Source organism: Solanum lycopersicum, chromosome 2 (genome assembly GCF_036512215.1).
Source record: "Solanum lycopersicum chromosome 2, SLM_r2.1".
In the NCBI taxonomy this organism is placed as follows: domain Eukaryota; kingdom Viridiplantae; phylum Streptophyta; class Magnoliopsida; order Solanales; family Solanaceae; genus Solanum; species Solanum lycopersicum.
Window position 1 is genome coordinate 38,742,706 of NC_090801.1, and position 13,869 is coordinate 38,756,574.

The window sequence follows — 13,869 nt, forward strand, 5'->3', positions numbered from 1 at the left end:
AGTGAGCTACACACATGGTGGGAGGGACTTAAAAGTCCCATTTTAATTGAGTTTAAGGGCTCAATGACAAATGATTAAGTAGGAGGGTCCTGAATACAAACTGATACAAGTACAAGGATTCATCGGATTATTACGCCTTTTTTTTATATGATTGATGATCTACCAATCTTTGTTTGTTTTTCTTATTATTTGATTTTAAAAAGTCACATTTTTATATTCAAAAATATCTTTTTTTAATATATTATTATCCAAAAATAACAGACAAAAATTAGTATTTATATTTATTTATTATTTTTTTTAAAAAAAAATAGTCTTTTCTTTTAAATAGTGCTCCTACATAATTCAAAATAAATGGACCTATTTGGGCCTTTTTGATTAATTGTTCTTTTTAAAAATGTTTAAGAAATTTATGTTTTTTAGTTATATGATAAAATTTCAGGAATTTACATACATCCTGCTAATTAAGAATTTAACTACTTAGATATACTCTAATTTGTAATATTAATATCCTACCAAATTTTGGAACCTACAAATATGTCTAGATAAGTGTATCACAAATATAGAGATAATTTATTCTAGATACATTGTTTAAAAGTCAATTCACATGTAGATGTAATAATAGTATATAGGGTAATTAAGTATGTCTAGTTATCTAGTTTTTTCGTAAAATTTCCAACTTAAAGCTTTAGAGAAATCCTTAAAAAGGGAAGTGGCAAATTGCTATGTAAAGAGTAACAAGTACCCTCTGTTTAGAAACAGCGACTGATTATTTTTAGGGGCAAATTAGCTTGTAACATATTTCTGTAAAAAAAAGAAGAAAAAGTAGCAATCCAAATATTGGATCGAGCGAAACGATATAGAAAACATTTTAGTACCGCATCCAGTTCAATAAAAACATATATTTTGCAGCGTAAAACATGCATCTATTCTTTCAAGTTTACAAGCTTCAATCATTGGATAAAACATTGATATGGAAACTCCTTGATGCTAAAACACTTAATGTTTGACAATAAACAAGTCCATTTAACAGCACAACAGTATCTAATATCCAGTAGCACATTGTTATACACATCGGTAACCCACGGACATCACACATTCACACTCCAAAATCAAGTTGAGACAATACCTGCACCATTAAAAGGACAAAGAAACATAAATTTGATGCTAGCTGTTAGCAATTCGAAATTAGTCATTTGTTGAAGCTTTCTTTCCATATAAAGAAAGGGAACAGGAGGGATTGTGTAAAGCATTTATGAGTCCCTCTGATATAGCTGCAATTTCCATGCACAACAACATAACCAGTGAAATCCACCAAGTGGGGTATGGGGAGAGTAGAGTGTAAGAAGCAAACGTTACAACTACCTCGTGGAGGTAGAGAGGTTGTTTACGAAAGACACTTGAAAGAGACACAATCAGACACGACTACTTTCTATGCTAGGAGACATTGCACATCCACTAAAGATGAGTTCTGAACCAAAATGATGTTTTATCCCCAGAAGAGCTAACCTAATGTGAAAAAACAAAAGTAAGCACTTCTACCGAAGCGCATTAATCGCAATTTCATGCACTATGTATGATTTGGCTGACAGCCCCACTAAAGGCCGTTAAGAACCTTTGTCCTTGTGCTATAATTAACAGTGTGGAAGGGAAAAGATGCTGCCATGAAGGTCACGGCTTCAAGCCTTGCAAACAGCCTGCTGCAGAAATACAAGATAAGGCTTCGTACAATAGGCCCTTGTGATCAGGCCCTTCTCCAGACCCTGCGCATAGCGGGAGCTTTAATGCATTGGGCTGCCCCTACAAGTAACAGCGCTCACTTTTTTTTTAACATTGGTTTTGTTCTTCTGACAACAAAGGCATCATTTTTGTTCCTAACTCAAGGCTCCTCCTATCAGCCACCCCATACCCCCCCCCCCCCCCCCCAAAAAAAAAAAAAAGCGACCACCTTCATGTCTATTTGACCACTGACACATAAGAAGATCATGCATCTAATAATCCCCATTTATATACAAGTAAAAAGCAAATACCGGCATATCCAAACACAGTCTGGAATAGGTAATTAGTTAGTGCAGTCATCATAGTATATTTATACTAACCATCTTTTACTTCCTCTCCTGCTTCATCCCCCAATTGCCAAACAATGTCTTTCAATCCGGTGGACAGGTTCTTGTAAAACTGTATAGAAAAGATTAACTGTATCAGCATAAAGGCACATGCATGGACAAACCTGATATAGATATAGCTCAACTCTATCAATACAACATAACCATTTTAGAGATTCATAGATAAAACAACGAACTGCCTTGTAAGACCAAATGTCAAACATCACGTCAAGTCTTCTATGCATATAGCAGTAGTGAAAGTACTTGAGTAGATTTAACCAAAATCCACAAATAAGCAGCGATTTAACCAAAATCCACAAATAAGCAGAGCCAGCTATCTGTCTTCACTTCAACTAGAGGTTCCACTTAACTTAGTTAGCAAACCACACAAGAGAGGTCTCATGTATATCTGTCAATAAATCATTAAACACGGCAACAACTTCCAATTTGGTTTACCTTGTGAAACTCCAAGGTATCTCCTCCAGCCTTGCGAAGCTCAACCATGTAGAGTGAAGGTGCCACCTCATAAATCTACAGCAGACTCAGTGTCGGAAGTTGTATTAGAAGTTTGAATGACAATGAAAAACTTAGCAACCCTGAAGGTCCTTCGAACAAACATACCTCAGTTGCAACATTCAAGTGACCTTTGCGCCCGCTCTTCTCACCTTGAAGCTTAATCTGGTACAGAGGAAGACGGAAATTTTATCATGAATGAAATTTTAACAATAGCAAAGAACCAACTAGAGTATTAGAACTTTGAGATCCTAAATAATTTCAACCTGCTCATATCTATAAGAACTATACTTGATTGAAGAAACTGAGCAGTTATTATATAGAATAGAAAAAGAGAAGAAAAATGTATCGCGAATAAAATTTTAATAATAGCAATGAACCAACTAGAGTATTGGAATTTTGAGATCCTAAAGAATTTCAACTGCTCATACATTTAATAACTATGCTTGATTGAAGAAACTTAGCAGTTGTTAGGAAGGAAAAATATGAACATTACAATGCTGAAATGAGTATTAGAGTTGCCTGAAAACCTATCGACAACTCTGAGCAACATTTATTCAAATCACAACACTTCTGGAAGACTTAAAATTAAAGAAAACAAAGGGTCTGTTTGGAAAGTCACCTCGTAAGTGGAATTGATGTAATTATTAGGATAGTATAACACAACCTAGTAATTACGATGACTTGTTTGTGCCACAATGTAATTACAAGTGAACTGTAAGGTTATATCAAATTTTAAAAATAAAAATTGATTATGTAAAACTAAAAATTTATATTAGATAAATAAGGGCTTTTATAAATGATATAAAATTATATTTAAGTATATATTGTCTTTTATTAATATATTAACTAATAAACATATTCTCTTAACTAATATTACAACAAAAAATTGACTTATAGCTGACAAAGTAATATACTTTAACCAAATTAGAAGTACAAGATTTCTATGAACATTATGAAATGCATATTTGACAAAAAAAATTAATATTAGAAATATCATGTCATAAAATTATCAAAAGATTTGCCAAAAAGATATCAAGTCAATATTACTAAAAAAATGAAACTAAAATAAAAAAATTAATATTATACTTTTATGTCAAAATTTCACATAACGTACATAAATATGATTTAAAAGAAAAGGAAAAAGCATGTCTATAACCTTATTCAACAATGAATATTACTCTTTGATTTGAAAATTAGAATACTAACAAACTAATGCTAATGAAAAAAAACATGGAATAAACAAATAAAATAGATAACACGAAAAACCACATTGAATAAAATGAAGTAAAGGTTGAGAATGAGAATGAAATGAAATATAAATAATAAATAATAAAAAATAAAAAATATATGTTTAGAAAATATTAGAATAATTAAAAACAAATTTAAAATAATAGAATTAAAAAATAAGTTAAAACAAAAAAATAAAATAAGAAATTAAAGGAAGAAATTAAAAAGTCACCCACTTGTAATTACCAGCAATACCAACCCCTCAAAATTGGAGAGTGTAATTACTCCTACCAATTACACCCAATTACCTGATGTGACCAAGCCATTACATATCAGAGAGTGTAAATTACACCCAGGGTGGATTTTCAAACAAGCCTAAGTATAATACACAAGAATGACTTGTCCCAATCACCTTGTAGTTATTCTTCCTCACATTGAATCCCAAAGGTACAGCAGCTTCTTCAATTTTTGAAACAATTTCATTCGCAGGACATCTCGATGTAAATCTTGTCTCCCTTTTGACCAGCCCCTGTAAAAGTGACCTAGATTAGTCTCACATGCTTAAAACTGCTTGGATTAGATCCTTCTGAAAACCAAGCAATGAAACTTGTATGTGCGACATGTTCATTCTTTTTGTTTCTCCCTTTTGGGTTTGAAAAAGTGTTGCTTTTGTTGTACAAATGTGCATTGCAGAAAGCAAGTAAGATATACCTATGCAATATTTGGTTTTAAACAGTAACTCATTTGAACTGAGACTTCACAATGGTGAACAATGTTCATATTTACCATAACCTAGAACTAGTAATTTCTGTAAGGCTCAACATTATTCGCAAATGTTAAAACTTAAAACTGAAACTTCAAAAAATTCATATGGTTTTCCAATCTAAAATGTGACGATACATTTATTTACTTGAACATTGATGTGAATAAGAATGTTAAAATGTGCCACTTGAGAAGCTGTGTGTAAGATCATAAGCTTGACCAACACATACCATTTGCTTTTCAAACAGAGAACTGAGATTGAGACCCTGAGAAGTTGAAATAAGCTCAAAAGCATTCATAGTCAGCGGTGCAGCAGGCCGTACTTCCCGCCTCTCAACAACAAGATTCGAAGAGTTCTGTGTTTGTGGAAAAGCACACGAGCACTCATTAAACAACAAATTCAAAATTCTGGCAGACTCATTATGCAGAAACAAGTTTACTTACAGCAGATTCATCAAAAATAGCATTCACGTCATCAAGACTAACATCTGCATGTTCAAAAACAGGTGGACAATACCCTTTCTTGAACCATTCATTCTCAATGACCTCGGTAATTGTGATGCGCTGTAATCAAATGATAAAATTCCGAGTAAACTTTGGAAATGAATGAGCAGCTTAATGCAAGCAGATAAAGAGCCAGTAAAACACATTAGTCTGTAAACAAAATTTCACCAAGTAACTTCACTGCTTTATTTCCTCCTTTCTATTGGAGAGAGAGATACACAAACATACCGTCTGTGGATTGGGATCCAAGATTCGTTTGATCAGTTTCTTTGCATTAGAGGAAAACCAGGGTGGACATGTAAATTCAGCTTTATGTATCTGCAATCAAATCGGCACATCATCATGTGTCATTCTAAGACTTCTGCCAATAATATTCACTTCTCTCAACATTCTCTTTCAGGGGAAATGTATAAAATACAGTGTATTTTCGAATGACCAGTAATAAATATGCACACCTTCTTATATAATGCCACAAGATTTGACTCTTCAAAAGGTAGATAACCAGCCATAAGTACAAAAAGGATTACACCACATGACCACAGATCAGCCTTAGCTCCATCATAACCTTTATTGTTGATCACCTACAGTAGCAAGAAGCAAAAATAAGAATCAAAACTGTTGCTCACAGGATGTAGAAATAAAATGAATGATGGGACAAACTTATGAGCGAGCACCTCTGGAGCCACATAATTTGGTGTTCCACATGTTGTATGTAGAAGTCCATCTTCCTAAAATGACATATCAACAAACTTATGTACTTATTCAATTTGTGTTGGCAAACTTATACAGCAGTTGCTGATCAATCAAATAGAGTAAAGAGTGACTTTGCAAGAGATAAGAAGTTGTCATACGCGAACTTGCTGAGGCAGCGCACTCAATCCGAAATCCGAAACTTTAAGAACACCATTGGCATCCAATAACAAGTTCTCAGGCTGTAAATCAAGAAAAGCAAGGATTATAACCAAATTTCATTATCATTCGCTCTGTAGAATCTCCTGGAGAACTATTCATTCTTTACCTTGAGGTCTCTGTGGAATACACCTCTACTATGACAGTAGTCCACTGCATTGATAAGCTGCTGAAAATACTTTCTTGCTTCATCTTCTTTGAGCCTACCTTTACTAGCCTAACCTCAACAAAACAGCGAAAGCTTACACATCTCCTATTGCAAATGACATGAATGAAAATAGAAGTTATCTACTAAAGGAAGAGCATCTTACAATTTTGTCAAATAGTTCGCCACCAGTAACAAATTCCAAAACAATATATATCTTCGACTTGCTGGCCATGACCTACACGATAGAAGTTTGAATTGTTTAGCAGTTAAACAGTGAAGCAGTACTTGGAAAACTGCACCAATTATTTTGCTCTAACAATCTGGTTATCAGGCCCGAAAGATAAGTAATCAACAAAAGAGGAACTAACTGGAATCCCTGTTCTTTTTCTCCTTTATAATTGCATTTTTTACTATTTCATTTTCATTGGCATGGGGAGAGAAGGGAAGGGAAGGGGAGGGAAGGGTCTGGGGTAATAAAAAAGCTAGATATAAAAGGCTAATACTAACCTCATACATCCGGATTACATTGGGGTGTCTAATAAGTTTCATGGTTGATATTTCCCGTTTAATCTGCAAAGGACAAGCAATGTTACAATTTGCACTTTTCAATATTCAGAAACAACAAAGATTCCACAAGGTTATTCTAACTAAAGCTCCTGAAAACTAAAAAACATGTAGGAGTAGAATGTATCAATTTTAAAGGGACAACTTCTCAGAAGTCGGAGTCAAATTGCTGCAAAACTCATAAGCATCATTCATGTATTTCTAAGCTGTCATTGAAACGTCATAAAACATAAATAAATAAAATAGCATCACCATTAAAAATGAGTCTTTAAAAAGATTTTAGAATTCATTAAGAAAGGGTAAATCAACTTGAATTTCAGGCCAAATATTACACATACATACCAGGTCAAACATGAAGAAAATAAAATATCGCAAACTTAAGACCTGAGATAACTTGAAGTTCAATCATGTTCTACAATATTCATGATAAAAGTCCAGGAAACAAAAAGGATCAACACTAGAAAGCATCAGATTCAAAGAAAATATATTTGTAAAATTTACCTGACCAATCATCTTGTGCTTCATGACCTTCTCTTTATCAAGAATCTTTATGGCTACATTATCACCAGTTTCAACATTCCTAGCAAATTTCACTTTTGCAAAAGTACCCTCCCCCAATGTCCTCCCAAGTTCATACCTTCCCACTCTTGTCCTCCCAGTCCCACTTCCATTATTTGATCTTGAACCCATCTCCCTTATTCAATCCAAATCTTCTTCCTTATAGATCTTCAAATCCCTCTTCTTCTTTTTTTCAGAAATCTTTTTATTTTCTTAATATAATTATATGCCTAAAGCTAAATCCTCTTCTTTTTACAAGGTTGCCAAACCTGGGACTTGGCTATACTCATCTTTAACCTTTTCTCCACCCCACACACACACAAAAAAAAGAGTTTTTAAAAAATCCCAAAATTCAGAAAAAAAAATTATGAGAAGTTTGATAGGAAAGGGTATGTTTGATAAAGCAAAAACCCTTTTGGGAAGTGAAACGAAAAACACAAAAAATCCATCAGAAGTATTTTTAGAAATGAAATTGCTATTATTGGAAGGTGGATTCTGTTACATATCACTTTTTCTGGGTGTATCGGAGAGAAAATATTGGATCTTTGGAAGAAAACAAGAAGAAAAAGATTGGATTTTGATTGTGATGAAAGAAAGGCAACAAGGGCGGCGAAACTGATGGGAAAAGTCTTTAATGGTGATTTTCTTCTTTGGTTGAAGAAAAAATGATACTACTACTATTTATTATATTATATTTATTTTATCATATGATATTTATATGGTATGATTAAAGAGAAAAATGTATAGTAAGGTAGATAATATTGTGCTTTCGAGGAAGGGTGAAGCTGTCATGGCAAGAAACAGAAACGAACTGAGGAAGGTAATGCCTGGGACTGCATGTTTCAAAATATATTATATTAACAATTAACATCAAGAGGCTAATAAAATAAGAAATTTAGTAATTGGATTTTGATTAAGGAAGAATAATATGTGTCACATTCTCATTGTACACCTTTTAGTGATGGGAGAAACAATTTTTTATTAAATGTCTTCACAATTATTAAAATTATGTAGTCAAAGAAAGTTTTCTATTTTAATACTAAGACTACGTTTGGTCATGGGATATAGTATCTATCATAATATGAAATTATGAGATCAGTTTTGAAGTGTTTTGATAAAGTTAAAAAGTGTTTATAAGCACTTATAAAATGACAAAAATAAGTCAAAAGACATAAATTTAGAAATCCTAACTTATGGCTTTGGGCTTATAAGTCATAAATCAAAAGTCAATCTAAACAGGTTCGAAATTGAAGTTTTGTTTGGACATTGATACGTATTCTTTTTTGTAATTTGACTCTCAAAAAGCACTTTTTTTAAAAAATTAATCAAACACGATTTGCTTATCCAAAAAACTTTTCAAATAAGTTAGTCAAACACAAATTACTTTTGTTCAAAGGCACTTTTTTTTAAAAGACATTTAAAAAAAGCTTTAAAAAATAAGAAATTTTTAGCAGTAATGTCAAACTGGCTCTAATTTATGACAATGTTTGTGTGATAATGAATGAGATAACAACAGAATGTGCGTATTAAGCTAGTTCATTTACAAAAATGATGAAATTAAGGTCGTAGTTCTTAAGCAACTTCAACAACTTGTGATGTCTCAAATTAAGGTCTTTCTGACTAAAAATGCACCCAAGACTACGATGATCAGTGAAGATCTTACAATGAACTCCATATAGATAGTGTCTTCAAATCAATTCAAACTACTACCGTCAACTCCAAGTCAAGAGTAGGGTAGTTCTTCTCTTGAACCTCCATCTGCTAAAAACATATGCAATAACTCTGCTCTAATACATCAAGACACAACCCAAACCAACTACGAAAGCATCCGAGTAGGTTGTAAACCCATGACTATCAATAGAAAGAGTTGCAATTGGAGTTGAAGTCAATAAGGCTTTGAGCTTTAGAAAATTCATCTTGCACTCGTCGAACCCCCGAAGGATATTCTTTTGAGTCAATCTAATCAATGATGTTGCAATCGAAGAGTACCCCTCCATAAATCGTCTGTAGTAACCTAGAAAAACTTTGAACCTCGATTGGAGAAGTTGGTTTAGTCTAAACACAAACAACCTCAATCTTTGCTAGATTCGTTATAATCTCATTATTGGATATCATGTACTCCAAAAATGCTACGGACTCAAGTTAAAACTCACTCTTAAAAAACTTGTCATACAATTGTTGATCCCGCAAAGTCTGAAGCACAACTCTCAAATGCTACTCACATTGCTTCATATTGTTCGAGTAGACTGATATGTCATAACAAACACTATTACAAATAAGTCAAAAGAAATTGTTTGAACACACATAAATCTAGCCAGGGTATTGATCTAACTTAAATACATAACGAGGAATTTGTACTAGTCGTTGCAAGTCCTAAAAGGAGTCTTGGTAATGTATGTAGGCCTAATCCTCAACTGTAAATCGATCTCATATTTATCTTCAAAAATACTATTGCACCATATAGCTTGTCAAACAAGTCATCAATAAGCAGTATTGGATAAATGTTTTTGATAGTCACCTTATTCTCCTGTCGATAGTCAATACACATACGGAATGTCATCTATGTTATTCTCAAACGGAATATGAGCACCCCCACAAAAATTTACTAGGTTGAATAAACCCATTAAATAGAATGTCCTGGAGGCTGGAGTTACTCCTTAAGATCTCTCGACTTAGTGAGTGTCATCCTATATGAAAGAATAGAAATGGAATAGGTGCCCTACTTAACCTAATGTCAAAGTCCATGTCACGTTCATAAAGAAATCTAGGTAAGTCGGTAGAAAATACCTTAAAACACTCGCTAACCATCGAACAAATTCAAGGGAAGGAATGTTAGCAATACTATCACAAACAAAAAGCATGATAAGTCAAGCACATCTTTCCTTCTAATCACCAAGCCCTAAAAATGATATAACTCCCCCTTAGCATATGACTATCATGAGTATCCTTCTACACAATCAAAAGGATATCGACAACGTAACATTCATAGAAAAACAACCCAAGACCTCATGATAAAAGAGATAGTCAATCCATAGCTAGTCAACTATCATACCCCAAGATAATCACCACTTAAGACTTATACACTTGATCCACTACCAAGAAATCACCTACATGAGTAGCTAGCTACATAGGAACATGCAAAGAATTACACAATAACTTCAGACGTGTAACAAAGTAACCATACACAAAAGAATATGTAGTCCAAGATCAAATAAAATAAAAGTTGAAGTCAATAAGGCCTTGAGCTTTAGAAAGCTCATCTTGCACTTGTGGAAGAAATGGTAAGAAACATACTTCTGAGTTAATCTAGTCATTGGTGTTGCAATCAAATAATACCCCTCCATAAACCATTTGTTGTAGCCTTGAAAAACTCCAAACATTGATAAGAGAAGAAAGCCTAGTCTAAACCCAAACAACCCCAATCTTCACTAAACCTGTCGTATCTCATTCTTGAAAAATATTATTCTATGAGAGGCATAAATATTAGGTGGTAGACAATACTTGTGTGAGATCCTCATTTACTTTGCCAAGTGGATTTTGGGTCCCATTTACAAAAAAGATGGGCTAAAGGTCTTATTTATTTCTCTTATCTCTCCTAAGTCCAATTTTTATTTTTATTTTTTAGTATGCTCTTTAAAATTTGATATTTTCCTACAACATATTTTCATTCACTAAATTCAAGTCGGAACTCAATATTTTTAATAGGATTATTTATGATTTGGTTTGAATCTACTTTTCTACTTAATGGAAAATTAAATTAATTAAAACATTAATTAAGTTAATCATTCATCACTTTGATTTCTTTTAATGTATTTTGGCTATTCGGTTTTTGTCATTTATATATATATATATATATATATATATATATATATATATATATATATATATATATATATATATATATATAACAACAATAATTAATTAAAAATAATAAATAATAATTGAACATGAAATACACTTTTGAAATTATTAAAATAAAAATAAAAATCAAATTAGAAAATAAATACAAAAAAAGTTGATCAATATAAAGACAAACACCTGGATATGCGAATCAAGAGTGCAAAAGATTAACATCTACCATATTCTTTTCTTTTTTTTAAAAAAAAAAAGTCATGTGTATATGCACCCGCGCACGTGTGTGTGCATGTGCGTGTTTGTTGTTTGTGTGTAATATTTTTAAATATGTATCAATTTATAGTTTATATACGGATACTATTAGTAAATAATAAGGTGAAAAAATTTATCATAATGAATCAATGTATGATCTTTTATATAAGTAGACACAAAAATGAAAAAAAAAATTAAGTTCTCATATTTTATATATATCATTTATAAGATAGAAAATATTTAAGCACATTTTGTGAAATTAAGACACAAAATTTTAAGATATCTTTTTTAGTTTCACTTTCTTCAATTCCTTAATACTCATCCAAAAAATTAAATTCACTTTTTATCGACGCATCCAATTTGTTTTTTCCTCAAATAAATGATGATGTTTCTTCTCGCTTAACCAGAAGTCTTGAGTTCAAGCTTTGAGTATGAACAATTCTTGATAGGCATTACATCTCCCTTAATAAACCTACATAATGCAAATCTGAAATAGTCCGACTTTAGTCTGGTACTAGATATCAAATTAAAAATTACAAAATAAAATATCAAACATAAATAAAATTATTTTAAGAGTTAACAAGTAGAAAAATTGCAAGGAAATGTTGCGAGGAGAAAGAAAAAATAGAAAAAAAGGTTTAAAATAGATGAGATTGGGAAATGAAAGAAAGTGGAATGGGCAAATAATAGGTCTCATAATATACATTTGACAGCCAAAGAACCCCTCATACAACTAAAAATATGTGCTCCTCACCCAAACTAAAAAAATTGCTCATTCATGACCATCATGTGCCTCAAGCATTTCATAGACTCAAACTAGAACTTAATCTTAGAGAACTTGCTATAGAATTGTTGACCCAACAAAGTTTGAAGCACAACTCTCAAATTCTACTCATGTTGCTTCTTACTCCTCGAGTAGAGTAGGATGTGATCTATAAACACTATCGCAAATGAGTCTAAATAGGGCTTCAACATACAATTCATAAAATTCATAAATATTATCGATGTATTGGTTGAATTAAAAGACATAAGTAGAAACTTTTAGTAGCTGTAACAAGTACTAAATGTATTCTATGGAATGTCTGCAGTCCTAATTCTCAACTGGTGGTAACCTGATCTCAAATCTATCTTTGAAAATACTACCACATCATGTAGCTGGTCAAATAAGTCACTAATATCCAATATTAGATGTCGTGCCTCATTTTTCTCACGAAAAGATGATTCATTGACGTAACAATTCTTTTTAGTTTCTGCATCAAGACGTTTTATTGATGTGTCGCATTAGACGACATATTTAATGTTTTTTACTATGAAAAAGTGCTAGTTTTAAGCAACATTAGTGTCGTTTAGTGTCTTTCTACTATGTTAGATAGGAAATCGCGCAAGATAAAAAGGAAACAAAATGGGGCTAAATCTTAAATAAAGAGATCCTAGAGAGAGAACATACGGACCGTCGTAATTTTGATGGGCAGTTAGGCTCATCCTTGGATAAAAATAGTGGCATCATCAAAAAGAGACATTTAAAGGTCCATCCAACAGACTATCACATCTGTGATGGGCCGTCAAGCAGACCGCCTCTAACTATTTTCCAACCAAGCTTGTCATGACCCGAACCTACACCCTGGACGTGAGATAACATACAATACTCTCAAAAGTCTCATACAAGCCTCATAGCATGTCATCACATAAGATAATAGAAATAGTACAAAATTTAAAACTTTTCCTTAAATCCATACAATCGAAAATCATTTAAAAACACAGCAAAAGTCTACTAGTCTCACATGACCATCTAAAAATGTCGTTGAATCAAAGTAGGGTCACGACCCTTTACAATAGAAAGTCTCAACAAAAGCCTAATACAATAAGAAACATGAAATTACATCAAAGTACTTATTCTCGAATCCATGAGGACATACCACTAGTCTTGGAAGAACTCAATCCAAACATGAACTAGAAGAGCTCAACTTACTCGTCGGAACCTACACTTTGTAGAAAATAGAAGAATATAGGTTAGCACATTTAATGTACTAAGTATGATAGACGTGTAAAACCTATGCTTAAAAAGGAAATTTTGGTTAAAAACCATGCATATGCCAGCTTTGAGAAAATATCATGAACACAAGTATAAGAGGCATGAGATACAACATAACCAACATACAAGTTATTTAACCTCATTAAAGCATTCACCTCAAGTAACCCCAAGCTATACTTTGTGCAATATATGAATAGTGTCCCATACCACCATCCACGCTAAGTACCACATTAAGACCACCAAAAGTGAACTTACATTTCTTCCTTTTCATCTATAAACCATACTCATACAGAATGAACATAAACATTTCATAAGTTATGCATGACAAGTAAAGTAAGTCGTAATACAATCCAAGTAAAGCATGCATCGTTACATTAAGCATTAAAGTCAACATTATTCATTATATTCACTAAGATCACATTCATTGATTAGTCATCAAA

General features: G+C 32.5%; 1 protein-coding gene across 1 annotated transcript; it reads right to left on the reverse strand.

Annotated features, from left to right (window-relative positions):
• Nucleotides 1–884: 884 nt before the first annotated feature.
• LOC101259992 (CBL-interacting serine/threonine-protein kinase 23) lies at nt 885–8,156 on the reverse strand. Its single transcript, XM_004231493.5, has 15 exons — nt 7,234–8,156; nt 6,676–6,738; nt 6,332–6,403; nt 6,130–6,237; nt 5,963–6,043; nt 5,786–5,839; nt 5,567–5,692; nt 5,340–5,429; nt 5,052–5,171; nt 4,838–4,963; nt 4,258–4,374; nt 2,724–2,780; nt 2,559–2,633; nt 2,097–2,175; nt 885–1,126 (listed from the first exon to the last, which is right to left on the reverse strand). Exons 1-15 carry the CDS (start codon nt 7,420–7,422, stop codon nt 1,110–1,112), a joined length of 1,374 nt encoding a protein of 457 aa, XP_004231541.1. The 5' UTR covers nt 7,423–8,156; the 3' UTR covers nt 885–1,109.
• Between the last annotated feature and the right edge of the window lie 5,713 nt (nt 8,157–13,869).